Genomic DNA, 18,125 nt, shown 5'->3' with positions numbered 1-18,125 from the left:
TATTATTTAATTCAAGGTCTTCTTCCAAATATATCATTGTAATTTCTATGATGTTTTATTCTTAACAATATTATCCAAACAAAGAAATCTAATATTATTCCCTGCCCAATAGAAAGTGTAATAGTGTTCACAAAAATGAACAACTATTTCTTGTTCCTATTCTTTAATCCTTTATTTAGGTGCAGTATGTACTCATAAGACTGTGTATGCATGTCTCCTGGTCTCAAAGCTGCACACCAGACCTTTCTAGAAACTGTAATAGTATATAAGATTACAAAATTTTCATAGAAGAAAGTGGGTCTTATTTACTAAGGGTCCGCGGCTACACTTTAGTCAGAGATTCCGTCATTTTTGGGGATTGCACGGCTGTGACAGGTATTTTGCAGGGGATTGTGTCGCAAGCGATTGGATTTTGGAGCAGGTGCGCTTTCATGCGGGCCGTCGGACGATCCATCTGATTCGGACTCAGCACGGGATTTAACATTCAAATTGTTTCGCAAGATAAAACACTTAGATGCAATGGGAAGAAGAAGGTGAACTCTGGCAGACCTGGGCGGGAAAGCGACACATGCAGGAAATCGGGCTCACGATCGCAGTACAGTGCATTATCCTCAGAACAATGCACTTTGGGTGAACTCCTCGGACAGGTAAGTAAATGTGTCCCAGTATGTTTTTTCCCATAGTAGATTACACTTTCAGGTCCTATTACAATAGTTCATTGACCAAAATAAATCTTTACTGAGAGCTATGTAACTGTTTAAACCATTTTCTCTACCGTGCTAGTGTTTATTCATCACACAGTTTATGGTGGTAAACTTACTCTAAAGTTCTTTTAATGGTTCTAATTTGTGTAACAAAGACTGGGCAGATCATATGTTCCTTCTAGGAAAAGCTGCTGTTTTAATCACAAATTCATGCACTGTGCAATAATTGGTGATTATTTCAGAAAACTGGTAGAAGCAGTAATAAATCCCCCACAGTGATAATGGCAAAGCTCACAAAGGCCCCTTAGCCATACATAAAGATATCAGTATTATAAATGGCACTTGGAAAGTGGCTAAAATTTACAGGAACCTTTCTTATTTCATTGTTGACAGTTACCATAGCTCCCATTAATCCCCTTTTTGTTTAGTTTTAGTTACTACCTGAGCTCTTTGCACCATTTCATCTGCTGTTCCAAATCTTTCTTCCAACACACAACGTAAGTGCTCTGACTCAAACTCCAGCTGTTGGCGGATGAGGTCAATCTGCATGGAGAACTGGAAAAGAACATGCTGTGATCAGTGGAAAACAAAGGAATTCTAATACAGAAATGTAAATATGGAGAACATGTAAACAGGGCAAAGAATGAAGGGCATGTATATGATCTGTTAGTGTGAATCACAATACAACCCTTACCGTCTCCACCTGGGGCAGCTCCTCCAGGCGTTTGGACAGACTCTGAAGCTGGGAGTAATACCATAGCTTCTCTTTTTCTTCCTTGTCAATTTCTGCCAGCAAAAGAACTCTGACAAAAGAAACATTTAATATCAAATTAGATGCAACTGATTGTGTAATGATTATTCCTGGATAACAAATGTATCTGCTTGAAAATAAAGTGTTTGGCTGAGTATAATATCAACCCTTGCATGTAGAATAGCTCCCTTATGCAAACTATAACTAGGCATGAACAAACTATAACGAGCTATAAACAATATCTACAATTATGTAGTGTTTAAAGTCACAAATTATGGCCCAGATTTATTAATAGTGAGGCAAACTGCACTATGTGTGCTGAGTGCACTGTAATAATAGGTCTTCATTAATCTGGCACACCCTGCGCTTATATTGAGTGCACAAGTTTTTTCCTGTTGTACTAAGTTTAACGACCGTGCGCCACAATTATGTCGGTCATGCCGACATAAATGTGGTGCATGGTGCGAATACACACTGCAACACCCCTTCAGGTGCACAGTATTGTATTGCGGCAGACACAGTGCAGCTGTGACACAATACTGGCGCACACGCTTAATAAATGCATGTGCAAGCAGTTTACACATGTATTTATGCGCAAAGACCGCCAGAATACTAGCACAGATCCCTTAATAAATGTGGGCTTGTGGCTTTTTGATCCTTTGTGCTTTTACATTGTCACTTCAACAGGGTTGTGTAATCGAAGTGGTTTCTTTTAAATTAGTACATTCCTCCATGATATATCATATTAGCACATACAGACTGAATCTGTCATCCATTTAGGTTAACTATTAGAGATGAGCGAACACACTCGTCCGAGCTTGATGCTCGTTCAAGCATTAGAGTACTCGTAACTGCTCGTTGCTCGGACGAATACTTCGCCAGTTCGAGAAAATGGCAACTCCCGCCGTTTTGATTTTTGCCGGCCAGAAACAGAGCCAATCACAAGCCAGGAGACACTGCACTCCACCCAGCATGACGTGGTACCCTTACACGTCGATAGCAGTGGTTGGCTGGCCTGATCAGGTGACCCTGGAATAGACTAGCCCCTGCTCGCGCTGCTCGCATCATTCTCTGTCTGGATGCCGTTCGGGAGAGAGCTGCTGCTGCTGCAGGGATAGCGTTAGGGTGTTATATTAGCTTAGTGTTAGGCAGGAGTGAGTCCACAAGAACCCAACAGCCCTTCTTAGGGCTAGAATAGCGTTATATATATATTTTTTTATTTGCTTGTGGCTGGGCTTGCTGGCACTAGTAGTGCAGCTAGTACCATATTGTGAGGAATTTGCAGGGAGAATTGGGAACATTCTATTTAGCTCTTAGTGACACACATATCCATCTCAAACACCTAAGTGGGACAATTTATTAGGGGTTTGATTGAATTAGGCACAGTCTGCCGATTTTTTTTTTTTTTTACTTTTTTTTTCAAAATTAAAAGTCATCACAGGCAAAGCACAAAATCCAGTTGTGTGCTGTCAGTGTAGGATACAAACTAGCCATAGCAATCATCATCATCTTCTGTGGTTGCTGTGGGATTTCTTCTGATCATTTTGTTAAAAAAAAAAATACAAAAACATTAAAAAAACACAAAAAAACAAAAAAAAACACATTTTTACAGTTTACACTTTAATTTTGAAAATGTTGAACCCGAGGGCTAGGGGTAGGGGTAGAGGACGAGGGCGTGGGCATCCAACTACTGCAGGGGTCAGAGGCCGTGGTCCTGGGTGGGGTGAGTCACCACCTGATGATGAGGGAGCAGGGGAACACCGCAGAGCTACACTCCCTAGGTTCATGTCTCAAGTTACTGGGACTCGTGGTAGAGCACTGTTGAGGCCAGAACAGTGCGAACAGGTGATGTTGTGGATTGCGGACAATGCTTCTAGCCTTTTGTCCAACAGTCAGTCTTCCACGCAGTCTACCCATGTCACCGGAATCAGCACTCCTCCAGCTCCTCCACCTCAGCCTCCTAGAGACTGAGGCCTTTCGCAACCTCATGGCGGCGGCCGCCCCTCAGTGTTCGGTCCCCAGCCCCCACTACTTTTCCCGATGTGCCGTCCCAGCCCTGCACCAGCACATGTCAGACAACATCATCCGTGCCCTGACCAACGCCATTTCTGACAAGGTCCACCTGACCACGGACACGTGGACGAGTGCTGCCGGGCAGGGCCACTATATATCGCTAACGGCACATTGGGTTAACTTGGTGGAGGCTGGGACCGAGTCTGACCCTGGGGCTGGTCATTTACTGCCGACGCCGAGGATTGCTCACGAAGGTGCGCCGCATCTGTGCGCATTTCAGGAAGTCCAGCACAGATGCTGCCACTCTCAGGGCAGCGCAGCGCCGCCTCCAACTGCCCGCTCACCGACTGTTGTGCGACGTGCCCACGAGGTGGAATTCAACATTAACCATGTTATCCAGAGTTTACCAGCAGCGCAGAGCGATTGTAGACTGCCAGATGTCAACTTCCACCAGAACTGGTAGTCAGGTCAGTCAGCTTCCTCAAGTCTACAATGAGGAGTGGACGTGGATGTCTGATATCTGTCAGGTGCTGAGTAACTTTGAGGAGTCAACACAGATGGTCAGTGGCGATGCTGCCATGATCAGCCTCACCATCCCGCTGCTTGGCCTGGTCAGCATGAAGTCGGAAGCTTTGCGCTCGTCACAAGAGATGGGGGAAGAAGATTCCCTTGTTGTTAGCCAAAGCACCCTCAGGTCTGTTTCTCAGCGCATATCGGAGGAGGTGGATGAGGATGAGGCGGAAGAGGAGGAGAACGTTGGCGAGACAGAAGAGGGGAGCATTGCTCAGTCCTTCACTGTTCAGCGTGTATGGGCAGAAGAAGAGGAGTTGGAGGAGTTGGAGGAGGAGGAAATGGACAGTCAGGCCAGTGAGGGGAGTGAATTCTTGCGAGTTGGGACTCTGGCGCATATGGCAGATTTCATGCTAGGCTGCCTATCCCGTGACCCTCGCGTTCAAAGAATTTATTCCAGCACCGATTACTGGGTATTCTCTACTGGACCCACGGTACAAGCAAAATCTTTCCACTCTCATCCCTGGAGAGGAAAGGAGTGTGAGAATGCATGAATACCAGCAGGCCCTGGTGCACAAGCTGAAACAGTATTTCCCTTCTGACAGCGCTAGCGGCAGTGGGCGTACTTCTGCGGACAAGTAGCGAGCAGGCAGCTTGTCCAGCACTGGCAGGGGTACGCTTTACAAGGCCTTTCAAAGCTGGACATGTGGCACGAACTGGCGCTGTACGCCTTGGAGGTTCTTGCCTGCCCTGCCACTAGCGTGTTGTCTGAGCAGGTTTTCAGTGCAGCTGGTGGCATCATCACTGATAAGCGTACACGCCTGTCGACTGACAGCGCTGACAGGCTGACGCTTATCAAGATGAATAAAGCCTGGATTTCTCAGGATTTCCATTCTCCACCAGGTGAAAGAAGCTCAACCTGAATAATGTATGCACTCCTCCTCCTCATTTTCCTCCTTCTCCTCCTCTTTGTACACTAAAGCAGAGGAAACTGGCTATTTTTTGCCAGGGCCAACTGGCTCTAGCTATAGTCTCTATGTATTTACTCTATGTATTTACATTTTCTGGAGGGCCACCTACCCGGTCCTCTGTTTTAAACAATTTTTGGGAGTGCTACATACAGGTACTCTATGTATTTAATTTTTCTGGAGGGCCACCCACCCGGTCCTCTGGTTTGAAAACTTTTTTGGACTGCCACATACAGGCACTCAATCTATTTAATTTTTCTGGAGGACCACCTACCTGCTCCTCTGGTTTGAAAACTTTTTTGGACTGCCACATACAGGCACTATCCAAATTTAATTGTCTCCATAGCAGCCTCCACACGTCGTCTTTATAGCTGCCTCCACACGTTGTCTCCATTGCTACCTCCACACATCATCTCCATAGCTGCCTCCCTAAGTCGTCCATATAGCTGCCTCCATACATCGTCCTCTTAGCAAACGAGCTGTGTCAGGCAGAATTTTGGGATGTTTTCATGACTTCCACATCAAACTTGTTAACTTTGTCGCCACCCTGCTCTGTTATCCACAAAATATACTGGCAAACTTTTATCATTTACCGATATTATTTCAGCGCTTCTTGCGCATCTGTTTACATTCTCCTCACCCACCATAACCAAGCCAATTACTTATAAGAACAGTACTACACTTGATCTTATACAAAAGGTTCTTAGAAGTGCTGTTTGTAGCCCCCGCCTGCTTTGAAAATTACAATTTTTTCAAAGTAAACGCTTCTGGCCCCCAGGCCCATTTTGGGTGGGGAGGAGCCGAGAGACAGGGGCTTGGACAGACAAAAGCTCGCCTGGCAGCGGACCACCAGCTCCATCCCAAGATTAGGCAGCCTCAGAGGCATCCATGCATACTGCCCCTGCTGTTTCCTGTCCATTTCGCCTCCATGATCCTCCACAGCGTCCACCAATGTCTCCATGCGCAACTTTCAACTGTCTATACCCCAGATGCTGGAGCGCGAGAGGATATACAGCACATCATCCCTTTATCAAACGAGCTGTGTCAGGCAGAATTTTCAGGTGTTTCACTAGATACATAATGGAACTCGGCGCATCTGTCGCCGCCATGCTGGAGACCTGAAGTTGCAATCATAGCAGCGCAATATAGATGCCCCATACTGTCGCTCTTAATCATGGAACCATTTCCGAAAAAACAATTAAAAATAATACCGCTATGCTATTCCATTATTCCTAGATTAAATATTCAAACGACCCCGCCTGCTTTGAAAATTACAATTTTTTTCAAAGTAAACGCTTCTGGCCCCCAGGCCCATTTTGGGTGGGGAGGAGCCGAGAGACAGGGGTTTGGACAGGTGAAAGCTTGCCTGGCAGCGGACCGCCAGCTCCATCCCAAGATTAGGCAGCCTCAGAGGCATCCATGCATACTGCCCCTGCTGTTTCCTGTCCATTTCGCCTCCATGATCCTCCACAGCGTCCACCAATGTCTCCATGTGCAACTTTCAACTGTCTATACCCCAGACGCTGGAGCGCGAGTGGAAATACAGCACATCATCCCCTTATCAAACGGGCTGTGTCAGGCAGAATTTTCAGGTGTTTCACCAGATACATAATGGAACTCGGCGCATCTGTCGCCGCCATGCTGGAGACCTGACGTTTCAATCATAGCAGCGCAATATGGATGCCCCATACTGTCGCTCTTAATCATGGAAGTCGTCTCCATGGCTGCCTCCACATGTTGTCCCCTTATCAAACAAGCTGTGTCAGGCTCATTTTTTGGATGTTTCACCAGATACGTTATGGAACTTGGTCACCATGCTGTGTTATCAACTAAATATACTGTCAACCTTTTGTTCACATAGGAAATCATTTCAGCGCTTCTTGCTCACCTCCTTTGGTTCCTCTCTGCCGCCTTAACCAGACAAAATACTGATACATACAGTGCTGCACGTTATCCTCGCCAAAAGGAATTGTTTAAATTGGTTTGAAGCCTGAGTCCATTTTGGGTATGTCGCCATGCCACTCTCTAGCCTGCCGCTACTGCTGCTGCCTCTCCATGCCGTCTTCTATAGTGTCAGGGTCCATTATTGGATGTTTTAGATGCTATCTAGCCTCATTCGGTCACTCTGTCATCGCCATGCTGTTGCCCATAATTTTGGCATAATGGTGCGATTAAGCAGCCTCAGAGGCATCCATGAATGCTGCCCCTGCTGTTTCCTGTCCATTTCCATGGTGTTTCCATCATTTTCTGAGGTTTCCAGGTGTTTGGCCAAGCTTCCCTGTGCAGACCCTTGGTCCCCTTGAAAAATGCTCGAGTCTCCCATTGACTTCAATGGGGTTCGTTATTCGAGACGAGCACCCGAGCATCGGGAAAAGTTCGTCTCGAATAACGAGCACCCGAGCATTTTAGTGCTCGCTCATCTCTATTAACTAAACAAGATCGAAATGCAACAATTCTAGGTTGGAATAAATCTGTGAACATTTGGACTTCATTTCTTCACTTTCACTAACCATTTTACCCAACATTATCTGATCATATGAAAATTATTTCATTTAGTCTTGCAAGTTAATTTTTTAGGCGTTGTGCCGTATCTATGCAGTTAAGCACAATGCTACAGTATCTATTTTTCTATTGTATCTTACATTGATTTTGCTCTCACCTTTCCTTATCCAGCTCAACTTTCAGAGTCCCACTGGGCCGGCTTTCTGCTCTTCCTTTCTTCTGAGAACTGTCAGTGAGCATTGATGATGTTCCTGAAGTCCGACCCAAGGCAACAGAGAGATCAGGAGGACCAACCCCTGTCGGTGCATACTGATTATATAGACCAGGAATATCACATTGCAGAACTGAAACAAATGAAAGAATAGTCAATATAAAATGAATTTCTCAGAGAAGATGACTAGAAGAAAGCTTATAAATCCTATTGATAATGTTTTGCTCATACATACATACAAAGCTATATGTTTGAAACACTATGGCGCAGATTTACTTACCTGGTCCATTCGCGATCCAGCGGCGCGTTCTCTGCGCTGGATTCGGGTCCGGCCGGGATTCATTAAGGTAGTTCCTTCGCCGTCCACCAGGTGGCGCTGCTGCGCTGAAAAGCATCGGAACGCGCTGGAGTTCACCGAGCCGGGCTGAGTGAAGGTAAGTGCAAGCTCCGCAACAGATTTTTTTTTTGATGCGGCGGTTTTTGCGAATCCGTTGGGTTTTCGTTCCGCCACGCCCCCCCGATTTCCATCGCGTGCATGCCAGCGCCGATGCGCCACAATCTGATTGCGTGTGCCAAAATCCCGGGGCAATTCAGGGGAAATCAGCGCAGATAGGAAATATTCGGGTAACACATCGGGAAAACGCGAATCGGGCCCTTAGTAAATGACCCCCTATATGTTACCTTACTCACCTTTCATCTGGTCACATAGATCAGGCTGCAGATTTGTTGGCCCGACATCATTCTCAAGTTTGCCTTGAAGATGTTTCAAAACCTCCTAAAATCAAGACAACGCAAAAATGTTTACATTTTCCATGTAGTATAAGCTATATAGATGACTGTGTTTATACATTAATTTAAATAAGCTGCACATTCTATGGGTACCTTTATGGCCTTAAGGACCAGAATGCACGGCACACAGTCAACACTCATTATCCAGACTAATTATAGGGGCTAGTGAAGTGGAAGGGGAAATGTAACAAACTTTCAGATCAGACACAGATGAACACATACATATAATGAAGCCAGTGGCTGGGGGGGGTTCGGGGGGAGTGCATCATACTGTTTGGTAGCAGGGCCCAGTGTGGGCAGCATTAAATTAAATTAGCAGCAAAAAGTCATCCAGATGTCAAAATCCTTAACATCCAGGGAAATATTTAATGATACAGGCGGTCCCCTACTTAAGAACACTCGACTTACATACGACCCCTAGTTACAAACGGACCACTGGATATTAGTAATTTATTGTACTTTAGTCCTAGGCTAGAATAAACAGCTGTAACAGTTATCAAAGGTGTCTGTAATGAAGCTTTAGTGTTAATCCTGGTTCTTATGACAACCCAACATTTTTAAAATCCAGTTGTCACAGAGACCAAAAATGTTCTGGCTGGGATTACAATGATAAAATATACAGCCCTTACTTTACAATTTTACACAGCTTTATTGCTGTTTTAGCTCCTATATCTTGGTGATGGTCAGTGTAAAATTCCAGAGTGGGCTGACAATGTGGTTAGATTATCAGGGTACAAGGTTTATATACACTTTCATTTAGCTTGTGAACATTCTACTAGTATCTGACAAATAGAAAAAGAGAGATGAGAAATGAGGAGATCCATGAAATGGATGACACTCTGCTAACTCAGCATTAATAACTTCTGATAACCACATATTAAATGAGTAAGTCAATCTAAAAAATGTCTGATGTCCTTGAAATGATGCATTGCTTGGGAAACCAGCCATCATGCAACAATGTATCCGTATACCACTGCGATCTCTGAATACTTGGGTATTTTTGCCTAAAAATCAAAAGGCAACTACATTCGTTATCCTGCAAATGAGAGAATCTGTATAAAACTAATAATTATCACCAGACAATGTCTAGCCAAGCAATTGTGTAAATTGACTTTTAAATATGTCAACGTAGAAGGGCTGTTTCTCTACACAGCCTGTTATTAAAGGGCATCAACCATATGAATTTAGTAGTTTTAACCCAAACATACTTACACGCTGCTTCTTCCCCGGACCGCCCCGCCCATTCTATAGGCTGGCGGTGACTGCCAGACTTCATGTGGCAGCCACCGCCTCTTTGGACCTCCCCCCCCCCCCCCCATGAATATACGCCAGACTGCTGTAAACTTTTCGGAGGGTATGGCGCTGCAGTGTTTGCTAGCTTTATCGGAGGGTTCCTATAAAGCTACCAGTTTAACACTGCTACATTTCATGTAGAGCTGGAGTGACAGGTCCTCTTTAATACGCTCAGCATAAGAAAGTTGCCCTGCAAGTCAGCTATTTGTTCGCAACATGTGCAAGCGATCTTCTTCCACTGCTACTGTAACTGTTCTGGATCTGTCGTGCACACATCTGAAGTGGCAAATATGCAGATTTTACATCACATATGGACATCATTTAGTAGACATCATATAGTGGACAGGATGAAGGCAGGATCAGACTTTGGATCAGCTAAATTGCCATTGGCTACCTATGGTCATTTACAGTATCAAAGTGTTGTCTGTTTAGCCTGCATCGGCATAGAAGCTGATTACAAAAAGTTATAGGAAATTTTAAATTACAAAAAATATTTTGCACTTTTTGCAAAAAAATTTCCTTTTGGATAAGTATCTACTTACTGACATATGCCATCAATGAAGTTGTAAGCTACATGGGACCCCAACAAACACTATTAAAAGGGGCATGTTGAACTGTTGGCATTTTCACAACCTGAGCCCATAGCTTTCTATATGGCCAAGCTTTGATGCCCTTTTTGTTTATTTCAGGAAATAAATGAATTTGCATTGCTTAGCCGTGCTCCGAGCTGAAAGGCCATAGTGCTCGAAAAAGTCAAGCAGGCCTGTTCATTGTAATCATCAGTGAAGTCAAAGCTTATGGACCCCTACCATCTACTAACATATCACATATGTTAGTGCATTTACCTTTTTTTGTTACTCTTACCTTCATGTCAGAAGTGTCATGTTCGAGGCGGCTCAGTTGGCTGCTGTTATCCTGTAACTCCCTCCGCAGGTGGGAATTTTCCTTCTTTAGGTCTTCTACCTGACGAACAAGCTGATCGTAGGAGGCAGAAGGGCCAACTAGTCCAATTCTTGAACACACCTGCAGTGATACAGGACTTCTGTCATAATTTGCACCACCTAAATGCCTTGCTCCACATTAATCAAGGTTTTAGCAGTTTAAGACACTTGGAAACTTGTAAGACAAAAGAGAAGAGTGGAAAAGAGCACCCAAATTTTGACACAGTTTTCTAGCATAAACTTAGCCAGCTAATAGCAGATGCAGGGCCGACGTTATGGGGCTGCAAACTGGGCATTTGCTCAGCTCCCCCTGTCCTAATGGGGCCCCCGGCATGTAGACTTTTGTGGGAAAGAGGATGTGTTGCTCATTTAATACCCCTTGGTTAAATATCCGGGTAAAGATTTCTGTTGCACGAAAGCTGGCGCCAATGCACCAAAATCCGATCATGTGCGACACAATCCCCGACGCGATCCCCAAAAAGTCAGAAAACCCGGCGAAAATGCGGCCACGGGACTCTTAGTAAATAAGCCCCAATGTGTTATTATTGTGCAGGACTGAAGGAGCCTCTTATTTTATGTGACTGTTCATAAAATAGTTATTTTGAGGCCCCACTTTGTCTAAAACCTGAGTTGATGCAAATATAGAATACGTAAACAGTTGTAAACTGCACCAATGTCTAGTCTAACTGTACACTGTCTTACTTCAAGATACGTTTGATAAATCTGCCACAATATGTCCACAATCAAATATCTCTCCTCCTTTTATAAAAAGTCCATGCACAGCCCCAAAACAATTGTAAACTAACAGTTGTATTGACTAGCATGATGAAAATATCAAATTGGCAAAAATTAGACTCATTCTAGTCTATGGATGTACGTGTGATGTGAACATAACACAATTGCCATGAAACATAGTATATTGAACACTGAAGCCATATAGAGTTCAAAGACTGAATAGCTGTAAGAATAACATTGCAGAAACAAATCTGCGGCAATGAAGGTGTTAATCTTTGCAGGTCTCTGCCTGCATGAGAATTCATTGGTTCTGTAGCATTACATCTGTGATGTCATCGTCTGTGGATACAGAACTCAAATCGACCCCATTTAGCTAAACTGTTGTTGAAGTCCACCAATCACAGCGAAAGGCTGCGGAGAAAATATCATGGCAACAACCAATTGCAACCCCCTGATGTGATCTCCTGGAAAGATGAGATAAAGAGAACCATTTCATGTGCTGTTTCTTAGTGACACACTTTCCGAGGAGCATAGCTGATTCTTGTTCAGGAATTTGTGCTGTTCTTGGATTTTCTATAGCGACATCATAGATATTGATCCAAATAGAAAAATCTTTTCATTTCAGGTCAGTCTTGGATTTGGCAGCCTGTGATATTGTACTGATGTTAGATACACAGCAGATTCACTGCCCAAGGTTTTCTTTTTTAAATCAAACGCCCCTATTGATGCTTATACCACAGAAGATATTACAGTGTCATATCATGGCAATAATACAGAAAAATGTTTTTCCAAAGTAATTATAACAACTTATGTGAACCCCAGCCTTCAGGGCTGCCGTTGGGGCGCATCCCGTCCACCAAAGTGCTCACACTGCACTGCTAGGTAATAGACCCATGCATTCAGTATCGCCAGCCCCCCCCCCTTCCCCCTATCCTTAGGAAGTTGTAGCTTTTCCTGTTTTATTCTAGGTACCCCTACAAACCAAGTCCCAAAACAAACTATGTATTCCTCAAAACCAATACCTCAGGAGCCTTACTGGTGCATTATGAAAGATATAGGGGGTCATTTACTAAGGGCCCGATTTGCGTTTTGCGCCGATTTTCCCTGTATTGCCCCGGGATTTCGGCGCACGCGATCGGATTGTGGCGCATCGGCGCCGGCATGCACGCAACGGAAATCGGGGGCATGGTCGTAAAAAAAAACCACTTATTCGGAAAAACCGCCGCATCTAAAAAAAAAAAAATGTTGCTCGACACGCGCTTACCTTCACCCACGATGGCTCGGTGAACTTCAGTGCATTCCGATGGTCTTCAGCGCAGCAGCGACACCTGGTGGACGTCAGAGGAACTGCCTTAGTGAACCCGACCGGACCCGAATACACTGCAGAGAATGCGCCGCTGGATCGCGAATGGACCGGGTAAGTAAATCTGCCCCATAGAGTAGCTGCGGCATCAGAACCATCTTGATTAGATTGGAGCGACCTAGGGCTGACAGGGGTAGCTTATTCCAACCCAACACTCGAGAGCGCATTACACTCAACACGGGTGCTAAGTACAGATCAATGTAATCCATTAGTGATCTAATAGACGCGCAGAGCCGTCTTAATATGTAAGCCAGTTAATACGTAACCCGGAAAAATATACAAACTGAGACAGAAGTTCCATGACTATGGGCAGGGATTGATCCACCTTAGTAAGGAATAGAAGTAAATTGTCTGCATATAATGCAAAAGGTCCCCGCCCAATGGAGTATCTAAAACCTCGCAGACCAGGATGTTGTCGAACCAGACAAGCCAAAGGCTCGATGGCCACTGTGAACAGAAGCAGGGACAGTGGGCAGCATTTTCCCTGCTGTAATCTGCCCAGATACCATCCCATTAACACTTACGCATGCCAATGGTGCCCTGTACAGGAATTGGACCCATTTCACAAAATTCAACCCAAAACCCAATTTCTTTAATACCGCCCACAAGTATTCCCATTCAATCTGGTCAAAGGCTTTTGCAGAGTCTAATGAGATCACAACCGCATCCTCCACAGCCTCCTGTGTCGCTTACATGTTTAAGTAGAGGTGCCGTATATGCCGTGCCATAAATAACAATGGATTTCGATGGGATAAATCCCGTTTGTTCCTGATGAACTATGGACTACACTACTCTACCCAGCCAGTTGGCCAGCACTTTTGCTAGGATTTTTTATTTTTAATTTGGCCTCCTCAGCATATCCCCATACTCCTTGAATATTTCTCATGGCTGCCTATTCTAACTCTTTTAATGTTATAGGCCCCTCTAGAAGATCCTGTGCCTCCTGGGCATTTTTATTCCGCTCAGGTAGTCTTCCACTTGGACTATAGAATAATTTACCCTAGAGAAATACAGTTGGGCATAAAATTTTTCAAAGACTCCTGTATCTTTTGTAAGATGTATTTCTTGCAGTCCCATGATGGGGATGGGATGATAAAATTTGACATAGCACAGACATTCACATGTAACAAAAGGAGTGAGGTCCCTGCTTGCAAGAACTTACAGTCTATGGTGCATAGAATAAAATATAATACAATAAATAGAGGTGCTGATACTTGACCCAGTCATTAGCAATCATCTTATATATAAAGTCCAAGGTGAATGGGACTGCAGAAAAGCCTAAAGCTTGGTGTCTGGTGGTTGCTGGATAACATATGGGAGGAGCACACAGGATGGGTTAGTAAAGAGAGTAAAAACTTCATGCAGTTAACGTGTTTAATAGGCTTGCCTAAAGAGATGGGTTTTAAGAGTACTTTTAAAACTTTGGAGCTTGGGTGTTAGTCAGATAGTCTGCGGCAGATAATTCTATAGAATGGGTGCAGCTCTAGAGAAGTATTGGAGGCATGAATGGGAGGTTCATATTAAGGTAGAGATTAATCTAAGATCACTGGCAGAGCAAAGATCACAGGTAAGAAGATAGACTGAGATGAGAGAGGAGAGGTAGGGATGTGCAGCATTATGCAGAGCTTTGTGGATGAGGGTGAATGCTGCATTAAAAATAGATTGGAGAGGAGAGAGTTTAGTGAGTGGAAGTCCAATAAGTAGGGAGTTACAGTAGTCTAGACAGTAGTCTAGACGAGAGTGAATCAGAGCAACAGTTAGATTTTTACAAGTTTCAATTGTGAGATGCATGCGGCAAGAGCGAGCAAGAGATGGAATATGTGGTGCATATTCAATGCAGGGCCCCTAAGCCCCGGACATTTCAGGACTTACAGTGAAATACTTCTTCCATAGTGCATATCCTCCCTTCACCCCCCCCCCCCCCAAATTTTACTTCCCCACAGACTGCAAATGTGTGTTAATGAAATAATAACCTAAAGGCCAGATCGCTACCCTCAAAAAACATTCCTGTATTCCAGCTTCAGTGAAGCATTGAGAGAGGAGTTGCAAGAGCTCTGGATGTCAGTCCTTTGTGCCTCATTGGACTCACATCTGAATAAGTATAAACACCATAAGGACCTGTGGTCCCAAATCCACCTGGCAGGTTCTCTTTAACAATTCCAAGATCCTGCTGGTAGAAGTCAGAGAAGCACTGGTCAGACGGGAAATGTGTACAGAGATGTCTACTGTAAGTTAATGCGTTCCGAAGTTATAACCAATTATCATGACGCATGTCAGATTCTAAAAATCGAGCCTGGTCATTAAGCTGAAAACAAGTTTCGGTAATAAGGGGTTAAAAAGAATAGATATAATATTTGTTACATCAAATATATCCCCTCCTACCATCTATTTACTTAACCAGTTTGTGTATATAATAGAAAACACTGCCAATGGTCTTCTTACTACTCGTCACTACAACTGATCTACAAATCTATCTTTTTTTGGGTAGGTTGCAGAGTCCATATTGCAGATCTGATTGAAACAAGACCATCCTTCTGTCCCCATTTTTACCTTTATATCAACACGGTGACTTTTGAGTCCTTGTAACTGTTTATCAGCATTTTATCCACAGTCCAGTCTTTTTTTCTTGTTTTAGAGGTTTCTATTAAACCTTCTTCTGTAGTTCAGCCTATATGTCTTCCAAACTGAAAAAACTAAGTTCTTTTTATCCTTTTTATATTCTGCTTTTCTTTCTCCTTCCCTTGCATTTTTCTTTTATTGGCATTGTGTTTTTAATGCCAAGATTCAATAAACTTTGTTATCTTGCGATGCCATTGCTCCCTGGTTTATGTAAACATTTTTTTAAAATGTTCAATAAAAAGAGATTTAAAAAATTATTAGAAGTCATTATGGATTTCATGAGTCAATGTACTTAGACTGCAGCTTCATACTTTGTATGGAACATCTACTATTCTTACAATTTACAGTAGCAGATTTAAAATTGCAATTAATAATTTTGATAACATTAGCTATTAGTTATTTATTTATCCTTTTTATTTTAATAATCACATATGCAAGCTATAAAACAAAAAGTTGAGGTTTTGTTGGATGCTTGGTACAAAGCCTCTATGACTAATGCCAGTCTATGACCAATGCCAGACACATTGCTTTATGCTTGAGAATCTCACCTCCATATGGCGTCTACTGTGCAATCTGCTGAGTTGCGAAAATAATGATTTGATCATGCAATTTGCTATTTACTTTGGACCCAAAAAGAAAAATTAATCCATGTTCACTCGCCACTTTCACATGTGAAAAATTTAATCTGGCGCGAGATCTCTATCACATCACTATCTAGTAGAGAATTTCTGTAGGTGCACATAGAATGTTGAAGAGAACAATCAATAGCGATGAATGCAATGTTTGATATTTCTGGATATGTACGGATGTTTCTGGATTCAGAGGTGTATACCATATTTGTTTTATAGGTGATAGGTTAACTCTAAATTCAGCGATGGATTCCAGTAGAGGAAAGACCTGAGGAAGGGCTTAGACCCAGAAATATGTTGTCTGTACAGTACATATAAATTATGATATCACTTTTGAATGAAGCAGAAACACTTTTTAACCATTATAATTCCTTGCCTTTTTATCTGTTTTGTTATATAGTCTGCCTATTGCAATAACAGTTCCTATTGTATGAACAGTTATGCAAGTGGGTGTTACCAGTTATGTGTGTGTTGATGAAGAAGCCCCTGTATTGACTGACACTGGCATACTACACAACCATACTCACTTCATTAACCACTCAATCATTTGTAATTGGATTAAGAAAAAAACACATATAGTTATTAAGAGAATTTTTTAGGCCCCTTTCACACAAATCTATTATTTCTCCAGTCCTGTATTTCTATGTTGTATGAATCCGTATATACGTAAGGTTTTTCATCCATATGTGCATGTACAGGCAGTCCCCGGGTTACGTACAAGATAGGGACTGGGGGTTTGTTCTTAAGTTGAATTTGTATGTAAGTCGAAACTGTATATTTTATCATTGAAGTTCTAGACAATTTTTTTTTTTTGCCCCATTGACAATTGGAGTTTCAAAATTTTTGCTGTAATTGGACCAAGGATTATCAATAAAGCTTCATTACAGACTCCTTACAGCTGATCATTGCAGTCTGGGACTATAGTAACATCCAGAGAGCTTCACCAGAGGTCACAGTGGGCAGAGGGGTCCGTCTGTAACTATGGGTTGTCTGTAAGTCGGGTGTCCTTAAGTAGGGGACCGCCTGTATGTCAAAGTATCTGTACTATATGCCTATAAATATGGTGGGCTGGCAAAGGATGACTGGCTGACATAATGCACCTCCCACTGGTTCTGGTCTCCCTGGATACTGAACATATTTTCAGTAGCATACAGTTGAAAACTATATGCAGCGGGTATGCAACACCTATTTTAAATGTTTCCATAGGCTTCTATAAGGCATGCGGAATGGAAATACTGGAGAAAATAGGACATGCTCTATATTTTTTATGATGGGTTGTACAGTAGGGCCATTTAAATGGATGACCATATTGCCCATTAAAATTAAGGTAGTTGCATGCTATCCGTATGAAAATTGTATGGTATCAGTAGCAAACGGTCATTTTCATATGTTTGTGTGAAAGAGACCTAAAACAGATTTGTCAGGATATGTTCACGTTTCTCTTTGGGCCTTTTATTCTTCTGTTTCGTTACAGGAACACAACAGCTTATCTGTTAACCTCATGTTAGTGGGGACAGGTTGTGGTCAGCTTTATAAGGTAAATGTACCTTAAATTGCAGGGTAAGACAGGGCAATATCTACAGTATTTGGTAATGCTCAGTGACTTATATTATTTTGGAAGGAAAGGAAAAAGCTTCTCCAGCTGTTTTATTTTTATCCCATTCATATAGTTCTGTGGACCTCATAGGTACTAAAAGCTCATGGCTCTGTTTATGGCTTAGGTCCATATACTTGCTGTTACAAGTATGTGCAAACAAAACTTTCCATTTAATAACATACAATAGGGCAATAGGGAAAGAATGCATTTAGTCTTTCACCAAATGTGCAAGTTCTCCCACTTAAAAAGATGAGTTAAAACAAATCCAGAAAATCACAGTCTGATGTTTAATAAGTATTTGGTCAATAATAAAAGTTCATCCTAATACTTTGTTATGTAAGTATTTTGTCACCTACAAACAAGCAAGATTTCTGGCTCTCTCAGACCTGTAACTTCTTCTTTGGGAGGCTCCCTTGTCCTCCACTCATTACCTGTAGTAATGGCTCCTGTTTGAACCTGTTATCAGTATAAAAGACACCTCTCCACAACCTCAAACAGAC

General features: G+C 42.9%; 1 protein-coding gene across 2 annotated transcripts in view; it reads right to left on the bottom strand.

Annotated features, from left to right (window-relative positions):
* APC2 (APC regulator of WNT signaling pathway 2) overlaps positions 1 to 18,125 on the bottom strand; it is a 55,854-nt gene that overhangs the window by 25,781 nt on the left and 11,948 nt on the right. For both annotated transcript variants that reach the window (XM_072111971.1, XM_072111978.1), the window contains exons 3-7: positions 10,606 to 10,764; positions 8,350 to 8,434; positions 7,606 to 7,792; positions 1,399 to 1,507; positions 1,146 to 1,259 (exon numbers count right to left, since the gene is read on the bottom strand). In XM_072111971.1, the coding sequence (XP_071968072.1) occupies positions 1,146 to 1,259; positions 1,399 to 1,507; positions 7,606 to 7,792; positions 8,350 to 8,434; positions 10,606 to 10,764 (654 nt within the window). The remainder of the gene's footprint in view (positions 1 to 1,145; positions 1,260 to 1,398; positions 1,508 to 7,605; positions 7,793 to 8,349; positions 8,435 to 10,605; positions 10,765 to 18,125) is intronic.

The sequence above is a fragment of the Engystomops pustulosus genome, chromosome 1 (assembly GCF_040894005.1).
Source record: "Engystomops pustulosus chromosome 1, aEngPut4.maternal, whole genome shotgun sequence".
Taxonomy (NCBI): Eukaryota; Metazoa; Chordata; class Amphibia; order Anura; family Leptodactylidae; genus Engystomops; species Engystomops pustulosus.
Note: the sequence above shows the minus strand (reverse complement) of the source record. Positions and strands in the feature narration are given on the sequence as shown.